Consider the following 18,788-nt stretch of genomic DNA (forward strand, 5'->3'; position numbering starts at 1 on the left):
TTGCTTGTCTTTTGATCCTTGATGTTTGCTGAAGTTTAATAAACATCAAGCTTTCTTTTTTGCTAGCAGAACTGAATGGCATGTAACTTGCTCTGGAGTGGCTATAGGGACTGACTGGGAGTGTGTGTGTCGGGTGCCATCTGCAAATGGCTCATGAAACCTTTCCAACAAATCTCACATCAGCTTTCGTGCATCCCAACCTACCTTCCTTAGGACTATATACCCTGCACATGTGGTGAACCGGGCTGCCAGCCGCAAACGCTTAAGCCAAAGGCAACCCCCAAAATAGGCGAAGGCTTTAGAAAGGCCGAAGATTATTGTCGATGGACGGCGGAGTCTCGGGTCAATCCTGGAAGCCCTGAATTCGAATCGCAGAAGGGGAGGCCACTCGGCGAGCTAGAGCGACGGCCGGGGCAATTTGCACGCTGGGACGAGAACGCGGGAGAAGAACTGCTGGTCTGGCCGGGAGGAAGGAGGAGGAGGAGGAGGCGCCAATCCTACTCCGGTTTGGAGAAAGGCGTCTCTCCTCCGCGCTCTCTTCCCCCCTCCCTCCCCTCCCTCCCCCAGCATAGGCTAAAGGAGTCGCAGGTGAGAGGTGATCGGGCTGGGCGGGAGAGAAACGTCCACCGCCTGCGGTTTGGGGGCTTTGGGTTTCCTGGCTCCCTCCTCTCGCAATCGTCGAGCTGCGGGAGGCGGCATGTCCCAGGGAGGGAGCAGGGATGTGTAGCCACACGCAGCCCCTGGCAGCCGGCCTGAGCGCGCACGGCGGCGGCGGCGGCAGCAGCAACAGCGGCGGCGGTGGCGGCTGCCGCAGCAGCAGCAGGAGGAGCAACAACCGGAGGAGCGGGGAGGCTCGCAGGCAGCTTCGCCGCGCCTCCCGAACCCTCCGTGCCCGGGCAGGGCAGGGCATGGCAGCCCCCCTTCGCCGATCCCCGCGCTAGTCCCGAAGCAAGGAGAGAGGCCAGCAGGCACGCCCCCGGCCCGGGGGGGGGTGAAAGCAAGGAGCCGCCGCGATCGCCGAGGTGAGGAAAAGGGGAAGTTGTTTGTCTGCTTTTGGGCGGGGTGGGGGCATCCGAGAGGGGAGGGATGCGCGCAAGGGAGAGGAGCGGGGGAGCCAGGGTGGCCTGGAAGGGATCTGGGGAAATTGGGGGAAAAGAGCTGCCGGGAAAGAAAGGTAGGTCTGAAATGGGAGGGAGGATCCCACGGCGCACGAGGAGCCAGGCGGCAAAGGCAGCGGGAGATGGGGAGGGGGGGGGCTGCCGCCAGGGAGAGCTGACACACCGGGCTCTGCCCTGCAAATGGAGGCAGGCGCGGTCGGAGAAGGTTGCTCTTTGGGGCGAGGGTGGGGATGTTTGGATGGCGGCTGGCGGCGGGAGAGTCCTCGGCATGTGCGCTGCGGCGGCTGGGCGAGAGCGCTCCTCCCCTCCACACCTGGAAGGAGCGGAGGTGACTGTGGCTTTGGGAAGGGTCTGCCGCCCTACCTTGGGGTGGGGCTCTCGGGAAGAGGCTGTCAGAGAGGCTCGCCTGCCAGGCGGCGGCAGCGGCGGCAGGAGCACGTGGGGCTGCTGGGGAGGGGTGCTGCGCCGTGGCTCCGGCTGCCCTCCGGAGAGGCGCCTCTTTCTCGGCCGGCGGGAATCCGTAGGCGAGCCGGGCGGAGAAGGGACCAGGCGATGCGGAGCCGCCGGAGGCATCAGGCAGAGGATGTGGCCAGCATAGACAGGCGGCCTTTTTGGGGTGGGGGAGCTTCTCCGCTGCCTCTGAATGAGGTTGTGCATTCATCTCTCTTGCTGGGCTAAGAGGTTAAGGCAGAAGAGCGGTCTATTACAATCCGCCCTGCCAGAAAAGGCAATTTTGAAGCGAAGTACCCTCAAACGGAGGCGAGGTCAACTCTGCCTGTGCTGTCGGGATGGGGAGACCCGGAGCGGTGGGGGACAGGGTCGTTGTCAAGTTGCCTTTTTGTCCAGCTAAGTTGGAAGTTGCCTTATGGACATGGGCAGCATACAAATGTAATAAATAAATAAAGTTGCAATACAGTTAAAAAAAGCCACGTTGCTTTTTAGCAGTAGGCTTTAAACATCAAAGCCTGCATATGCATACAGGGTATAGAACAGTGGTTCTCAACCTTCCCAATGCCGCAACCCTTTAGTACAGTTCCTCATGTTGTGGTGATCCCCAACCATAAAATTGGTGTCTCAGTTCCTAAGACCATTGAAAATATGTGTTTTCCGATGGTCTTAGGTGACCCCTGTGAAAGGGCCGTTGGACCCCCAAAGGGATCCCGACCCACAGGTTGAGAACCACTAGTATAGAAGGATAACCAATTCTACCTAACAGGGCTTTCCACCTCGGTTTGTTACTTGGCCAATCTTGCCTTTGTAAAATTTGAATAATGCTTGTTCCTTTCCTGGGGCATGGAATTAGAAACTCAGATCTAAGAGCCCCATTCTAAAGCAGCAGAAATTGCTTCCATGTTTTAGGATAACATATAGATCTCTGCTTTAAAAAAAAACACTTACTTATCTCAGTGCTAATTTCTCTGATCTGTCCTTTCTAGGTGGTCAGTCTATCAACTCTAAAGGATCAGTTGAAAATATTGGAAGCAGAGAAATCAGCTACTTATCTAGTTTCTTGATGAATTCTTGATTCAGTAACTGCTGTACATAGTGATGAGCGACCCCACCATATGATTTCAAATGGTATTGCATAACCTATAATCCAGAAATGTACACAAGTATTTTTTTTTTACCCTCCTAGGGACTCCAAATTCAGCTAATTCAGGGAAGCCACCTAGTTCAGGGGCAACTGAACCTGGCAACTTTAAGACTTGTGGACTTCAACTCCCAGAGTTCCTTAGCCAGCTTTGCTCTGGAATTTGAAGTCTACAAGTCTTAAAGTTCCCAAGGTTGGAGAGGCCTGAACTAGTTATAAATGAAAAGATTCATTTGGAATTTTATTAGCTTCCTGTGAAAGGAATAACGTCTTCCCAAATCATTAAACAGAGATTGAAGTAGCAAAATTGAGAACATGATTTAAGTGATACTGAGAAAACTTTAACATTTTATTACTTTGAAAAGATGCTACCAGATTCTTTATGATTTTTGGTGACGATGGACTAACTCAGGTCTCCTACAATGAAAGTTGTGAAGAACTTTCAAAATGGTTCAGGGTAGCTTCTAATACATTTTATGGGGAGGGGGGGAAACAATTAGAAAAAATAATTGATTTATGATTGCTGGTGACTTAGGTCAGTGTTTTTCAACCACTGTGCCACGGCACATTAGTGTGCCGTGACATAGTGTAAGGTGTGCCGTGGGAAAATTACTTTATATATAGTCAATATAGGCACAGAGTTAAATTTTTTTAACATTTTCTAATGGTGGTGTGCCTCGTGACTTTTTTCATGAAAAAAAGTGTGCCTTTGCACAAAAAAGGTTGAAAAACACTGACTTAGGTCATATCTCTGCTTTGAAGACTTTATTGGGAATGGAGGGGAGAAATGACCTTTTCAATGACATGTGGCATTCAGCTGGGGTCCTAATAGCTCAAAAGGAATTGGTTACCAACTGTTCATCCTTAATCCATAAATTATTTTATAAGATTCACAGGAATCATTTTGCCCTTCCCTGATATGCAGCAGCTGTTCAGCAGCACAAAACACTACACCACGACATAATACTTCAGGATAAGAAATGAAAGCCAATCTGCTAGCCAATTGGAACAACAATAGGATTTTAGGGAAATGGTAGAGTTCGGTTACCCTCAGCAGAACGTGACCAGAATTCTATGTAGGCTCATAAAAATAACATCCTTTAATAATCAAACATGCATGGAATCTTTATTGTAAACTCACCCAGAATATCTTTTCAACAAGAATACATCCAGCTTCATGAGATCAACAATTCTGAAATGGGCGCAATAGGCTTGTAATTATATTCTTGTCTTTTCATATTGCCTTAAGCTCTATCATCACTACAAAGCAACAAAAGTTTTACTTACTGTAGCTATGTTACAGTGACTTTTGGGATTGTAGTTTGGGGAAAGTGCTGAGAGAATGTGGGTGGGGGACTTTGTTTTCCACCCAAAACAAAGGAGCAGCTGGTGCTTCCTCTGTTCTGTACACAAAAATTGACTGGACTTGCTGCTTTACATTTAGTTAATAGCAACAATGGTTCAGCATCTTTATTTCAAATGTGAGGTGGTTATTTTAAGAGTCACAGGTGGGCACATCCTAATCTCTCCACTTTTCTTCCTTATCCTCAGCATCTATTTCACACCTTTAGTGAATAAGACTATCCCTGCAGCCAGGGTGAATGACATGACTGCAAGACCCCAGCCCCTCCTTCTTAGTGTCCTAAAAACTTACCGTATATATTTATTCTTATATCTATTTCATAAAACAAGGACTAAAATTGGTTCACTAAATTTTTACTGGGCTTAAAACTCTTTTGCCCTTGGTTCTCCCAATATGAAAAATGAGGCCTAAAACTCTACTTCTGCAACTCTAATTATAGTAATATATCCTTGCTATTCTATCTATAATCCTTAGCCGACAGACCCTTTTTAAAAAAAATGCACCCTCTGGATGAAAAAGATTTGTCTGGCCCTGCCAAAAGAGGGAATAAATGTTAAACCAATAAGTGTGTGTGTCTTTGTGTGTGTGTGTGTGTGTGTGTGTGTGTGTGTATGTGTGTGAACATGTGCAATCTATGAGGTTACCCTAGAATTTGAAGAAAGGTTAAAATGTTATAGCAGGCTATGTTTTGTTCCAAGATTGAAGAGAAGAGGTTGTGTCTCTTCTTTCAGTGATATGGTCCATACTCACCGTGTATTGGGGATGATGGGGGAGAAGAAGAAGAGGGACAGCCATGATGCAACAAAAAAGGTGTATCTGCCACATGTAGGATGAGTGTGATTTTGGTGGGAAGGGAGCAGAGGAAATTTGTCCATAGTTATCTTTGCTTTAAAAAAAATAAAACTGGTCTGGGGTCTTTGGGGAGTTATTTGGAGTCTTTCTTGACGCAGTGTATCATGACTCTTCACCTGGTGTGATCAGTGAGGATTCACAGGTGTCAAAGAGTAGCTTGGGTCACCTGCATTGTTGGATCTTCAAGTTTCCCACTTTTGCTGGCATGAATAATACTATAGAATAGCCACAAGTATGTTGATTGGAGGTAGTTGGAAGAAAGGGAAAAGCTGACATTTAGTACCGACAGGGTCTTATTTTATTTTGACCCCTGAAATAAGCGCTTGGCCTTATTTTGGGGGAGGTCTTATTATTTTTAAGGTGCAGGAGGCGGCGAGCATGGTCACTTCATGGCTGTGGCTGTGTTGCAATATTTTCGGGGGGGGCTTATTTTCGGGGTAGAGCTTAATTTAGCGCATGCGCTCTAAACAGAGTAGGAACATGCATGCTTCCTAGAAGGAAGGTCTTTGGCTCAACTCCTGCCTCTCCAGATAGTATATCGAAAGACTTATGCTTTAATAATCTGAAGGTTTGCAAGTTGGAGCAAGCTAACATTGCTCATATCAGACCAATATCCCCTAACATGAGGGTTTTCCAATTTTTCACTATAAAAGGGATGCACATGTAATAAATAAATCCAACCATTAAAAAAACAAACATTTCTTCAGAAAGGTAGACAGCAGTTGAAAATAACCATTGGGCTGTTCTGCCGGAGACATGAAGCAGTAGGAATAGCTGTGACTAAACAGCAACATGGTTAAATTCATTGTCCAATTTTAAACTGTACTCCCATTAAGTGTCCTTGTATTGCCGGAGATGGAGAAATTGTCAGAATTGCTCAGAAAACAGTGGGAGTTCTATTTCTGAGCAGGCAGCAGAGGATTACACTTTTAATTAGCCAAGTAACCCCATGAACTCTTCTGTGTTTCAACTTTAACTTTAAATAAAGCTCTAGATGGGGTTATCTATTCAGTACAGTGGGCATTTCACTTTGGAACACATATGTAGGGAACAGCGCCTTCAGAAGAATCACTCTCTGATGTATGCCCTTGATTTTAAAGAAGGGCTTAGTTTTTCATAGATATGAAGCTGTCAACCCCTTCCCAAGTAAATGGGGAGAAAAGCTTGAAAAGGTCAGAGGGATGGGTTCGATTGCTTATGGAGCACAATATGCAAGGTGAGTCTTAAAGGTTTCTCATTTTAACATGTTTAACATTGCGTCCATCCAATTATTTGGCTTATAAGGTGGCTTGCTAGTGCTGCAAGAGAGGGCAGCAGAGCAGGATCCTGATTGTATCTTTGTTTCTTGTAGGTGACTATCTCGGTGGGGCCACACTGATCATGCTCAGGAGCTTCTGTCTTCAGCTCATGTCCTTGCTTTGGATCCTTGCGGCCCATCACCACTTCATCCAAGGTGAGGATTAACTAAACATTCACTTGAACTCTCTAGAGTCTAGAGTGCTGCCGAAGAGAAGAGAATGTTTTATTTTGTCACTGTACACATGGCCTTCCTTTTATATAACTCTCTGTGAGGGGTGAGTCTCATTTGAAGAGGGTTGTACTTCAGGTGCCAAATAAGCACCTTTACCAAATTAGCATCCAGGATTTGGCTGAGGTTGGGATTCCTTCCCAAAACAGGTTGTCTGCCCAGTTGCTGGGTGGGCATGGCCATGGTGGGCATGGCCAAGTCGGCCTCCTGCACTACAGCAGGGGGGTGGAAGCATTTTCGCCTTCCCCAGGCTCCGGAGGCAAAATTGCGTGCACACTGAATTGCGCGCGCACCAAACCAGCAGTAATGCCGGCAGCAACTCACCCCTGGTTCTCCCGAACCCGGGTGAGCCCGTAGCAGCTTAACCCTAGTTTGGACCATGAGGCAAATGAGTTTTGAGGACAAGGCAAAGAAAGCATTATGTCTGTGGAGCTATTCAGATTTGTTTCCCAAATGAGGGTAGAATACAAAGCTATACAGGGCACGAAGGTAGCAGGGCAAGAGATCCTTATGTGATATTGGGCACTAGTGGAGTTTGGGTACACGCAAACCCCAGTATGAGTTAAGGAAGGAGCGCACAACTATAATCCATCAAAAAAATAATATAAAGTTGGCAATAGCAATAGCAGTTAGGCTTATATACCGTTTCATAGGGCTTTCAGCCCTCTCTAAGCGGTTTACAGAGTCAGCATATCGCCCCCACAGGCTGGGTCCTCATTTTACCCACCTCGGAAGGATGGAAGGCTGAGTCAACCCTGAGCCGGTGAGATTTGAACAGCCGAACTGCAGATAACAGTCAGCTGAAGTGGCTGCAGTACAGCACTCTAACCACTGCGCCACCTTGGCTCTTGATAAAGTAATAAGATAAAGTAATCCATCATAAAAAACATTGAAAGATTTTAGAGTGGTAGATGGGCTGCAGGTGAAAATTGCCTTGTTTCTCACAGTACGTCACAGTAATATTAGTAACAGATTGATATGACACCTTTCCTATGGCAAGAAATGTTCACTGCAGAAAAATTAAAACAGTATTGGAAAAAACAATTTTTTCCTGGGAAATGGTGGCACAGGATTGCCTTGGATTTTCCTAGGACCCATAGGAGATGTTTTTCCTTTGAACAAATCCAATACAGTCTTAACACAGAGCAGGAAAGTGTTCACACACTTTCTCAAGTGTTCACACACTTTCTCAAGTGTTCACACACTTTCTCAAGTGTTCTCCACCTGAATCTTTTCACATAAAGGGAGAAAATAGCTGGAGGATGTTTTAGAATGGGAACACTTATTTTGGCCTTTCACTGTGATGTATCTCTGCTTGCATCTGGAATGAGTTTGGATTGAAAACATGGAAGTCATGTTTAACTTGAATTGGCTGGCATTCAGGATGTCTGTTCTGTTACTGTGTCGGCTGTCCTGCATCTGAACTGTGCCTCCTTGCATTTTAAGTTTTAATGTAGACAGTGACACCTACTGGACACTCAGTGGGTGGCCTTACAATATTCCCGAGGACCAGAAATAATAAAGAATGGAAAACAGAGGCTACATTATTATTTATTTAGTAAATATACAGGCTGCTCATCTCATATACATGATTCTGGGTGGTTCACAATTGAAATAAAATAAGAGTAAAAAAGCCAACAGAGTTAAAAACAATAAAAAATATATAAAATGCCTGAATTCTGCCATAGATCAGGAAAAGAGAACCCTGATTATTTATTAGATATTATATATACAGTATGTATGTGTGTATGTGTATGTGTATGTGTGTGTGTGTGTGTATCACACACACAAAATCTATAAAATCAGACGTGGGCTGTGAGAATCTCATCTGAATGTTTTGTTGTTATTGTTTACTTTGTCCCCTGCAATATTTTCATACCATAACTTAATCTTATTAAAGTTACACTTTGATCTGAAAAAAAGTTGCTAGTTGCTAGACTATCTTCATCGTGGAGAAAACCTCAGCTTGGGGAAGATGTTTTGATGCAGGAAATGACAATCAGAGGAAAGATTAATTAATCCTTTTCAATTAAAAGGATTAATTAATTAAAATCAATTAGATTTTAGAATTAGAACACAATTAGATTTAGAATTAGAACACAATTAGATTTCCATTTTAAAATATACTATAGGTATCAGTACATTATATCTTATTTAGTTTTCTCTACATTATCTTAGCTTTCTCCCGATGGAAACTTTAGCATAGCCTACAGGTACCTAACAATAAATGATCAACCCCCCTCAATGAAAAAGAAGCCAGAGTAGCTTTGTACACAAGAAACTAAGATGGAGACAAAGAATGGAAATAAGTAATGGTAGAAAATTGAAAGATGGGACCAGAGGACGGCTCAATTACAGCCTTGGGGATACTTAGATAATTAAAAAGAAATCCACACCTTGGAACACTTCTAATTCTTTTCTCAAGTGATGGGGCAAAGAACTGGAAATATTAGTGGCCTCAGAACTGAAGGTGGAGGAATCCATGCCAGTTTCTAGACTATTTCTCAGTTTTAGTTGATGTGGTTATACTGAGCAATAGCCATTCTTGCTAGATATTGCTTCTTTTCTTTCTCTGTTTGCACTTCTCCATGATGGCTGATGGGAATCCAGGAGAGGCAAGGTTTTGAATGGTTAACAGTGTGGAAACTCAGATAAGGTCTCACCATCATTTTCTTTTAATAATTATAATCAGTCTTGTTAAATTGCAACTCCAAGACAGGTATCACTTTAATCACCAGCAGCTGCATTGTGCACACTAGATCCCCATTGGGGTTACTGGCTATCTGTGGGTGACTATTCTTATATTGCTACAGTCATTCTGATTTTAAGGGGAAATTGGTTGGGCAAAATTATAACAGAATAACAGAATTAGAAGGGACATTGGAGGTCTTCTAGTCCAACCCCATCTCTCAAGCAGGAAACCCTATATCATTTCAGACAAATTATCACCCAATCTCTTCTTTAAAACCTTCAATATTGGAGCACCCACAACTTTTGGAGGCAAGTTATTCCATTGATTAATTGTTCTGTCAGGAAGTTTCTCCTTAGTTCTAGTTTGCTTCTCTCCTTGATTAGATTCCATCCATTGCTTCTTGACCTGCTTTCAGGTGCTTTGTAGAATAAGTTGACCCTGTGGAAAGAGTGTCCTGTCTCTGAAATGTGCCCATGGAGGCTCATACATTGGATTTTTTTCTTTCAAGGCAATGGAATTGTAATTTGGGAGTTGGGGGTTGATTACAGTCCCTGGCCCTAGAGTTGTTCATAGAGATCTCTTCATGAAGCAACTTAAGCAACTGATGGATCCAATGCAATTTCAGTAGGAGCTTGCCTGTTTTCCATGAAGCTCTAGCACATAATTCAGTGGAGGCTTTTGCTGCAGTTTGGAATGAGCACATAACAGGGGCTCTATATTGGATTATGCTCATGAGGATTTTGTGGTCACAGGTCTTGTAGAGTTTGTGGTTTTAGAGTTGTGAAAGAGGAACTGGCACAAGAAATGCCTTGTGTACTTTGATGAAGAATGAAAAGCAAAGCTGACTGGATTCAGAGAAACTTCACCATGGAAAACCTGTGGAGGGCTTGAGATGGAGATAGCAGAACCATATTGGTCCACTTGGATCTTTTGACAGCATTGACTATGGCATCTTTCTAGTCCAGCTTTGGGGAATGGGAGGTATTGATTTGCAGTGGTTGTTCTCTTTCCTATGCAGCTGGTTCCAGTCAATATTGGTGATTGGGGAACAGAGGCTTAGTTCTAGGTTTCTGAAATGTGAAATTTGATCAAGTCTTTCACTGACCTTCTTTGACATCTGCATGAAACCAGTAAGTGAGGTCATTTGAAAGCATGAGGTATAGCATTATTGGTGTTGATGATACCCAGTTATATATTTTCACCCTGGCCCAGAAAGGTGATGCTGTTGGAGTGCGGCCTCAGTCCTTGAAGACTGTGAATGTCTGGATGGGAAAATGTCCAGATCTGTTCTCTATGACCCAGAATGCAGGGCATAGAATAAGGAACAGAAGTTACAGAAAGGCAGAACAAGCCAAACATTAAGAAAATACTTTATAATGCAAAAATAGTTCAACGGTGGAACCAATTATCGAAGCAGTAGTGGGCTCCCCCTCATTAGCTAAACAGGCTGGGCAGGCTGAATAATTTTTATTTGGATACCTAAATGTCCTTCCATGTATATGATTTTGCAGACTTGAACTTTCAGAGGAAATGTTTAGACTGACATTATAAACGCACAAGACCTACACAATAAAGGAATAGGTGAAGATGGTCTGATACAGTGGAAAATACAATGAGATACACAGAATTTGAAAAAAGCATGTCTGAAATTAAAAGGAATTTTCTGTATCTTGGTTCCAACGGAGTATAGGTTTTGACAAAGCTTCTGTCTTAAGTGTTTTTCCATTTGTGTGAGAAAGAAGACCGTATGCAAAAGAATAAACGTGCAGTTATTCCAATGAAGTCAGTGAAGAACCTCAAATAAACCGGCACTACTTTCATGGATTGTAATATTTTATTTTATTTATATTTTATTCATTTAAATTTTTTATTATTAACTTTTATGCCACCCATCTTGCCGAGGCAACTCTCGGTGACATAGAAGTTTAATACCCATGAAGAATCTTAGACTGGGATCCCAGGTTTTTTATGATTTGACCAGTGTGTATTAAGAAGGATCCCTACTATTATGTCAGTCTTACACTTTCACTTTAATGTTGATGTAGTTAACCGCATTCTTGGCTCTGTTGTTCATAAAGTTCTATGCTCTGTTCTAAGTTGCAGGTGATGACTGCAGTGACCACTGTAATTTGGCCCACGGCAGCTGTGAGAAGGATGGCAAATGCAGGTAAACAGTTTTTTTAATGCACGTATAGCTTTTTCTTTGTGTAGCCTTCCATTCTGTCTGCCGTTGCTTCCTTTTCAACATAATATATTGTAACAATGCATATGACAGTCACAAGAAGGCTTGACTTTCTGTGATTCTGACACAGAAGCCAAAGAGGCTAAGACACCGCCCCAAAAAACCACTTTGTTTCAGTAAGTTGATAAATAGAAGTTGAGAGAAGGACTTAGCTTAATTATTTATAGCAAGATATTCCCATAAGAGAAGGAGGGCCTATGGAGCTGACATCAGCTGTGAGTCCTTGAAAATGAGAATTCTGGATACAAGAAGAGTGCATTTATTTACACTTGTATTTTATATTATTTTGTACTGTTTTAATAGTTTTGTTTTTTATGTGTCATGACATGGACCGCCAAGGGTCACTCGTTGAGATGGGCAGCTATAGAAATCAAATAAATAAACATTTTTTTTTAAAATGAAGGTGTAATAATTAGCAACTAAAACTGAGTTAGACAGCAGTGGCTGTTGAAGATTTATTGGCTGGGTGATCCTGAGATGGACCACCAGGCAATTTGATATACTAGTGGGATATTGGTTTGAATGGCATTGGAACATTCTTCAAATGGAAACGGGCATATTCTGTAGAAGTAGGTTGAAGGCAAAGGCGAAGAGGCACTGAGAAACCCCCCCCTTTTTTTTTTTACTGGAAACAGATTGCTTCTCTGAGGCAGAAGTTAGATGGAAGATGAGAAGTTCTACTAACCAAAGCCAGAGAGAAAATCAGTATCAGAGTCAGAATTCCAGTTCAGTACCTTTAACATTTTGTTTATCTCAAAGTAGATTGTAAGGTGTAGGAATGCATATCAGACACACATTATGGATTACATATAGAATTGGAAAAGATTTAGCTTGCAATATTTAGTATTGAAGAGGGGGGGAGGAAAACCCTTGACTGCCTATGGTATACTGGAATTTTCTCTGCTCATCCAGATCTTGCATTCTTTTGCAGATGTGATCCCGGTTGGGAGGGAAAATATTGTGAACACTGTGTGAGAATGCCTGGCTGTGGCCATGGGACATGCCACCAGCCCTGGCAGTGCATTTGCCAAACTGGCTGGGCTGGCAAGTTCTGTGACAAAGGTAGGTTACTCCAATTGAAGCAGGATGGAAAAATCTTAAATAAAATCTGGACAATGGAGACACACATATTGGAAGTGGATACTCTTACATAATGCTGCTTTACACTGGTGTGTGTATGTTTGTTTGTTTGTGTGTGTGTGTGTGTACAGAAGCTTGACCACATACTTGGTAGCCAAACTACAAAAAATTCAAGGACATGCTAGAGCAAGATATGTAGCTTTTACTATAGATACAAAAGAAGTCATATCTGCAGAGAAGAACGGAATTGAATTCTATGTACATGTAGTCCTCAATTTACAACAGTTCATTTAGTGACCATTCAAAGCTACAATGGCACTGAAAAAAAGTGACTTTTATGACAATTTTTCACATATATGACTGTTGCAGCATTCCCATGGTCATGTGATTTACATTCATATACTTGACAACTGGTTCATATTTATGATGGTTGTTGTGTCCCGAGGCCACGTGATCATCATTTGGGACCTTATGACAAGCAAAGTCAATCGGGAAGCCAGACTCACTTAACAACCGTATTACTAGTTTAACAACTGCAGTGATTCACTTATCAAACATGGCAAGAAATGGGGAAAAACACACTCTTCAAATTTCTTACTTAGCAACATAAATCCTGGGCTCAATTGTGGTTGTAAGTTGAGGACTACCTGTGCATGTGGGCCAGACTCAAGGTTTAAGCCCGAGGCATTTTCTCCTACATTTTAAAATTTAGGTTAGGATTTTTAGGCCATTTAGTTCCCAGCTTTAAAAACTGACATCTGTATTCTTTCTAATCTTAGTTATCCCATTTTTAGTTTTAAAACAACAGTAGCAGTTCAGCCAAATCTCAGTAATCATATAGCCTTGTTAGCAGTGTCTTCTTGTCTTTGAAAGAGTGTCTTTTAAGAAGACAACAGTTGCTTAGAGTTCTTGGTCCATCTCCGAGGTGGGGCGTGGGAGGAGTCACTGATGGGTATTATCACGGCCCATTTGCCCAAAGACTGAGGTAAATCTGAGGACACTCCCTCTGCTCCTCCTTCTAACTCTCCAGATTAATCTCAGTCTTCAGCCCAGAAGGAGACATTTTACCTGGCGCCAAGGTATCCCTGACCACCATCAGCAGACGGATAAGATTAGCCATTTCCAGGACCTATGAGGCATGTAGGCTGCCGGTGCCAGTGGACCATCACCGCACACTCCACCTGGAGTGCAGCTACCTCTGCAACCTGGGCTATCCAGGCATCCATCGAGGACATATGCAGGGCAGCCGCCTGGTCCTCTCCATCGCCCTTCATCAGGCACTTTCGACTAAATGTGTATGCCTCAGCTGAGCATCCTTCTGGAGGAGGGTCCCGAGTCGAGAGACTCAGGCCCAATGATCCCTCCCATGGACATCTAGCTTTGGTATGTCCCATCAGTGACTCCTCCCACGCCCCACCTCGGAGACAGTCAGTTGGTCTTACCTGAACTGCATGTTCGAGGGTGAGTGGGAGCAGTCACTTCCTGCCCGTTAGGTGCCCCCTGCGCCAGGGCCTGAGTTGTCTTAGTTCAGGTCAGTCAGGGACCTCGGAGGGAGTTGGGTGGTCGCTGTCCCTTCCTTCCCAGGTTCTATGTTAACTGGACCATCAGTTAATCTGGAGAGTCAGAAGGAGGAGCAGAGGGAGCGTCCTCAGATTTACCTCAGTCTTTGGGCAAATGGGCCATGTTAATACCCATCAGTGACTGCTCCCACGCCACCCTCGAAACATGCAGTTTAGGTAAGACCAACTGACTTTTTCAGTGGTGGGATTCATTTTTTTTTTACTACCGGTTCTGTGGGTGTGGCTTGGTGGGTGTGGCATGGCTTGGTGGGCATGGCTTGGTGAGCTTGGCAAGGGAAGGTTATTGCAAAATCCTCATTCCCTCCTGATCAGCTGGGACTCGAGAGGCAGAGAATAAATGGTGGCGGGGCCAGTCAGAGGTGGTATTTACCAGTTCTCGAACTACTTAGAATTTCCGCTACCGGTTCTCCAGAACTGGTCAGAACCTGCTGAATACCACCTCTGGTCCTCTTTCTTTCAGACTGGCCTTACCTATACAAGCCTCAGTAGAAATAGGTGCCTCCTTGTCAGGCAGGGTAAAGACAATGATAATGTACTTCTGAAAAAAAGCCATTTAATTTTAGCAGTTTCAGTATAAGTGGGGCCATTCAGCAAAAGTGGTTTTTGTTGAATATTGCTGCCACTTCATTCCGTCTCTTGCAAGGTTTACCCTTTGACACACCGTTGGGTCAACAATATTCATGCTTTGAACATTTCACCCTATTTGGGAGGGACATTATTACATTCTGAGAATGTGTAAAGCACGGATAAAGCACATATCTAAACTCCACTATAGGTTGGTTAGTTATTGTGTGAGTGGGTTTCGGGGTGGTGGTGTTTGAGAGGAAAATTAAAAAGTAGCTTCTGAGTATGAAGAAGGATGGAAGGAATCCAGACAATAAATTATTTTAGGAAAATGTTTTTCCTTTTGATCTAACTACTCAGTTCTATACTTTCCTCCTCCTCGATTGTCATTTTGTTTGTTTCAGACATTAAGTATGTTATACTACTCAGTTATCAGTAAATAAATATATTTACCATCTTTTCTTGAGATCAAGTTCATTAAAAGAAAACTTCTACCCATTGTCAAATTACAGGCAGTCCTCAACTTATCATTTGTTTAGTGACCATTCAAAGATACAATGGCACTGGAAAAAGTGAAATATGACTGTTTTTCACACTTATGACCATTGCAGTATCCCCATGGTTACATGATCAAAATTTGGCTTCTTGGCAACTGGCTCATATTTATGACAGTTGCCATCTCCTGAGATCATGTGATGCCCTTTTGCGACCTTCTGACAAGCAAAGTCAATGGGGAAACCAGGTTCATTTAACAACTAACTTAATAAATGCAGTGATTCACTTAACAATTGTGACAAGGAAGATCATAATATGGGGCAAAACTCATCTAACAATTGTCTCACAAGCATGAATTTTGGGTTCACATATGGTCAAGGACTTCCTAAAGATGAATCTTGGGTAGATGGCCAAATAACTGTAACTTTTATGAAGCACCTCCCTATGGACCTCTATGGGATCTTCATCCTTTTTGATGTATTTTAAAAAAAATTCTACTTAATGATTGTAGTGTAAAAATATATTTTTTTAAAGTGGGACTTAAAATTGGCATGAGACAATCAAGCTCAAATATGTTTTAAACCTATCTTTTATTTTTATTTTTTTTAATTATTTCAGATGTTCATGTCTGCGAGCATCAGTCACCCTGCAGAAATGGAGCTGAGTGTGTATACGATCGTGATGGAGAATATTCCTGTCTGTGCCTTGAAGGATTCCATGGAAAGGACTGTGAACTGAAGACAGGGCCGTGTGAGAAAGCAGGGTGAGCAGTCCTAGTAAAAAAGGAGAAGATAATCTGAGACCAGAGCTCCTCTGCTTTGGTCACAATGAATTTTACATCTTCAAGAAAATGCCATGTAAATGAAAATGTGTAACTATTGTGGCTGGCCAGCGGAGCTGGCAGCAGATTCAGAGTGAGGAGATTGGGGAGGAACATGTGCCAGTCCTGGAGTCTGGGGAAGGCTCTGATGTGGCCTTTGTGTCAGAAGCAGAAAGGGGACCAGAACCGTATGCCAGTTATCAGCTGCCATCAGAGTCAGACATCAGTGAGGTAGACGAACAGCTGGAGCCTGTTCCCAGTGTACGCATGCGCAGAGTTGCCAGATGAAGGGAGCAGCTAAAGAACAGGAGTCGACTTGGGAGTAAGGCCACAGGTGGACGATGAATGTTCCTCCCAGAGGAAATAAAAGAGGAGCAAAAGGGGAGTGGAGTTTGCAGGAGACAATTAGTTCACTTAATTGCTTCGTGGCTCTCCGAGACTCCTTACCAAGTTTTGCCGATATCGACCTGTCAGCTCTCTAAGTCAAATAAAGTCTGGGACTGTAAATTCTCCCTTGAAAGACTTTGCTGGATGTGAATGAGCATAATTCACAGGAAATTAGTAAAAGGGGTATTTTGTCAGGACAAGGAGTTTGCTTCATGCTCTCGAGAAGCCTAGGTCAGAACAGTAACCTTTGGGCAAAGATTGACTAGAGTTTTACTTTTACAAAGAGAAAATTGAAACTTCCAACTTTGTAGTGGACTTTATGGGGTTGTGGTAATCTAATAAAAAAAGCATGATGGGTCTTAATTTTCCCCTGATTTTTGTCTTTTCAGATTTCCATGCAAAAATGGTGCATTGTGCCACGATGATAATGGCTTTGCTTCCAATTACACCTGCAAGTGCCTGGCTGGATTCACTGGTGCACATTGCGAGATTGATGTCAACGACTGCCTCATGCGTCCCTGTGCCAACGGCGCCACCTGCCTCGATGGCATTAATCGCTTCTCCTGTCAGTGCCAGGTTGGCTTTGAAGGACGTTTCTGCACCATCAACATTGATGATTGTGCCAGCCAACCATGCACGAATGGGGCTAAGTGTTATGATCGCATCAACGATTTTGATTGCTTGTGTCCCGAGGGCTTTTCTGGGAAAACATGTCAGCTCCAAGCTCCAGAGGCAACCTGGATCACTGAGTCTCAGCCTGATGACAAGGACCACAACAGGGCTCTGGGAAGCACAACCAGCAGTTACCCTTGGATGACCCAGTCTGAGCCAGCCAAGGTTATAGTTACTGGAAAGCGTATTACTAACTACAGCGAGAAATCAAATGATGATGGGCTGTTAATCTCTGTGAAAGAGGTGGTAACTCAGCAGGACTCGGGGCTGAGTCAGTCACAGCTCATTTTAGTGCTTGTATTTGGGGGGATCACTATTTTGTTGGTCTTAGTGACCGTGTTGCTGCTGCTGAAGAATTGGCAGAAGGGGCGCCAGAGAAGTCAGAGCCCCTCCCAAACTGCAAGGAAGCTTCAGGACCAAGAATGTCAAGTGGGAATGTTAAGTACAATCTTGATAGAACCCAGGAAAACAACGGAGCTGTAAGAAGCCAGAATCAGGGCCTGGTTGATCTAGAAACGCCCACTGGCGACTCAAGAGAATCCTTACAGCTGTGTCGGGGGTCAGTTCTGGCTGCTTATCTCCAAAGCGTTGACGGCTCTGATGGAACTGAAGGCTGTGAATTGGCATGAAGGAACGTGTCCACAAGGCAGTAAATCCTGCTTTGAGAAAAAAATTCTTGAATGTGTGCAGTAAATCCATTAGCATGTTGACTTCAACTCATCAAGGCAGCCAAGGAAACCCTGGGCTAGGATAACCCTCCTTTTGAAAGCAGCAAGTGGATCAGAAGGTTGTTATCCGACTATATCCTACATTGTATAATGGCGTCAAAGGTGCCGGGAGAGTTTGTAGGAGCTGAAACTTCGTTAGGCCTTCAGGCATTTGATAACTCTTAGTTAGAGTCTTTGCAGATTTCAAATGGCCTATTTACTTCTCACAGTTTAGAAACTGCTGTGGATATGCCCTGACTCTAGAATTCTGGTCCAAACAATATTGAATTTTTCTACCATTTCTGCCATTATGTGTTTCCAATGACATTATCTTCCCAAGGGCCTCATAATGCCATGAGACAGTTTGCTGACCATTTTTATTACTTCTCCCTTCTATCTCATTTTCTTTTTTTGTTTGTTTGTTTGTTTGTTTAGTTGCAAATGAAAGATTCTGTATTATACCAAATCATCTCAGGAGGTTTGTTAATACTTTCATTTTATATCATGTTCATTCACCAATCCAGCAACACATTTCCTCAGCTATGGTGTCAAACTGGAGCAAAAACAAAGCAAATGTCCATTCTTTGCCTTGGATATCTGGTTTGAGCCTTCACACTTGCCAGAAAGAAGATGGATGTCTATGAAATTGGAAGTAGAGCTTGTTCAAGCAAGTTCTTAAGTGAAAGAACTTAGGAGTGACATTAAACAATTATATTGTTGGAGGATTCCACATAGTGTGCATGTATATGGGAGAGAGGAAAAGAGGTACATGCTATAAATTTGGAGAGAAGAATGCCTCAAGATCTATGTTGGATTCTATCAAAAAAGAGGTGATAGAACTGCTGAAATTTTGAAACAAAAGTTTTAGGGTTCCAGATACAAAACCCACTTTTTAGAATGGTTGTCTTTGTGCTAAGTTTTGTCTGTTTTCAGCAGCAAGTGTTCCTCTCCATCTGCTGTTCCTTTTCTAAGGGAACATTGGTAATTGTCTTACAGCAAGTCACTTCATTGGTACATTTAGCTCAGAAGTCGTCATATTGATTGGCCATACTTCTCCAGGAATTTAGGTAGGAGAGTAATCAATCCTTACCTGGCAA

The 18,788-nt window shown here is 43.3% G+C and overlaps 1 protein-coding gene across 1 annotated transcript; it reads left to right on the forward strand.

Moving 5' to 3' along the window:
• The first annotated feature begins 765 nt into the window (after positions 1 to 765).
• On the forward strand, positions 766 to 18,079 carry DLK2 (delta like non-canonical Notch ligand 2). The gene is made up of 6 exons (XM_014057114.2): positions 766 to 1,022; positions 6,276 to 6,377; positions 11,242 to 11,311; positions 12,318 to 12,448; positions 15,724 to 15,868; positions 16,702 to 18,079. Exons 2-6 carry the CDS (start codon positions 6,305 to 6,307, stop codon positions 17,465 to 17,467), a joined length of 1,185 nt encoding a protein of 394 aa, XP_013912589.2. The 5' UTR covers positions 766 to 1,022; positions 6,276 to 6,304; the 3' UTR covers positions 17,468 to 18,079.
• The last annotated feature ends 709 nt before the right edge of the window (positions 18,080 to 18,788 follow it).

Source organism: Thamnophis sirtalis, unplaced genomic scaffold (assembly GCF_051295495.1).
Source record: "Thamnophis sirtalis isolate CommonGarterSnake01/CBP01778 unplaced genomic scaffold, rThaSir2_p1.2 scaffold_6, whole genome shotgun sequence".
NCBI classification, from domain to species: domain Eukaryota; kingdom Metazoa; phylum Chordata; class Lepidosauria; order Squamata; family Natricidae; genus Thamnophis; species Thamnophis sirtalis.

What these genes read in the sequence shown, in the direction of transcription:
- DLK2 (XM_014057114.2), top strand. Translation starts at nt 6,305, where the DNA reads ATGCTCAGGAGCTTCTGTCTTCAGCTCATGTCCTTGCTTTGGATCCTT. An exon ending in GAGAAGGATGGCAAATGCAG is followed by an intron (nt 11,312 to 12,317) that starts GTAAACAGTTTT and finishes ATTCTTTTGCAG; the next exon opens with ATGTGATCCCGGTTGGGAGG. An exon ending in TGGCAAGTTCTGTGACAAAG is followed by an intron (nt 12,449 to 15,723) that starts GTAGGTTACTCC and finishes TAATTATTTCAG; the next exon opens with ATGTTCATGTCTGCGAGCAT.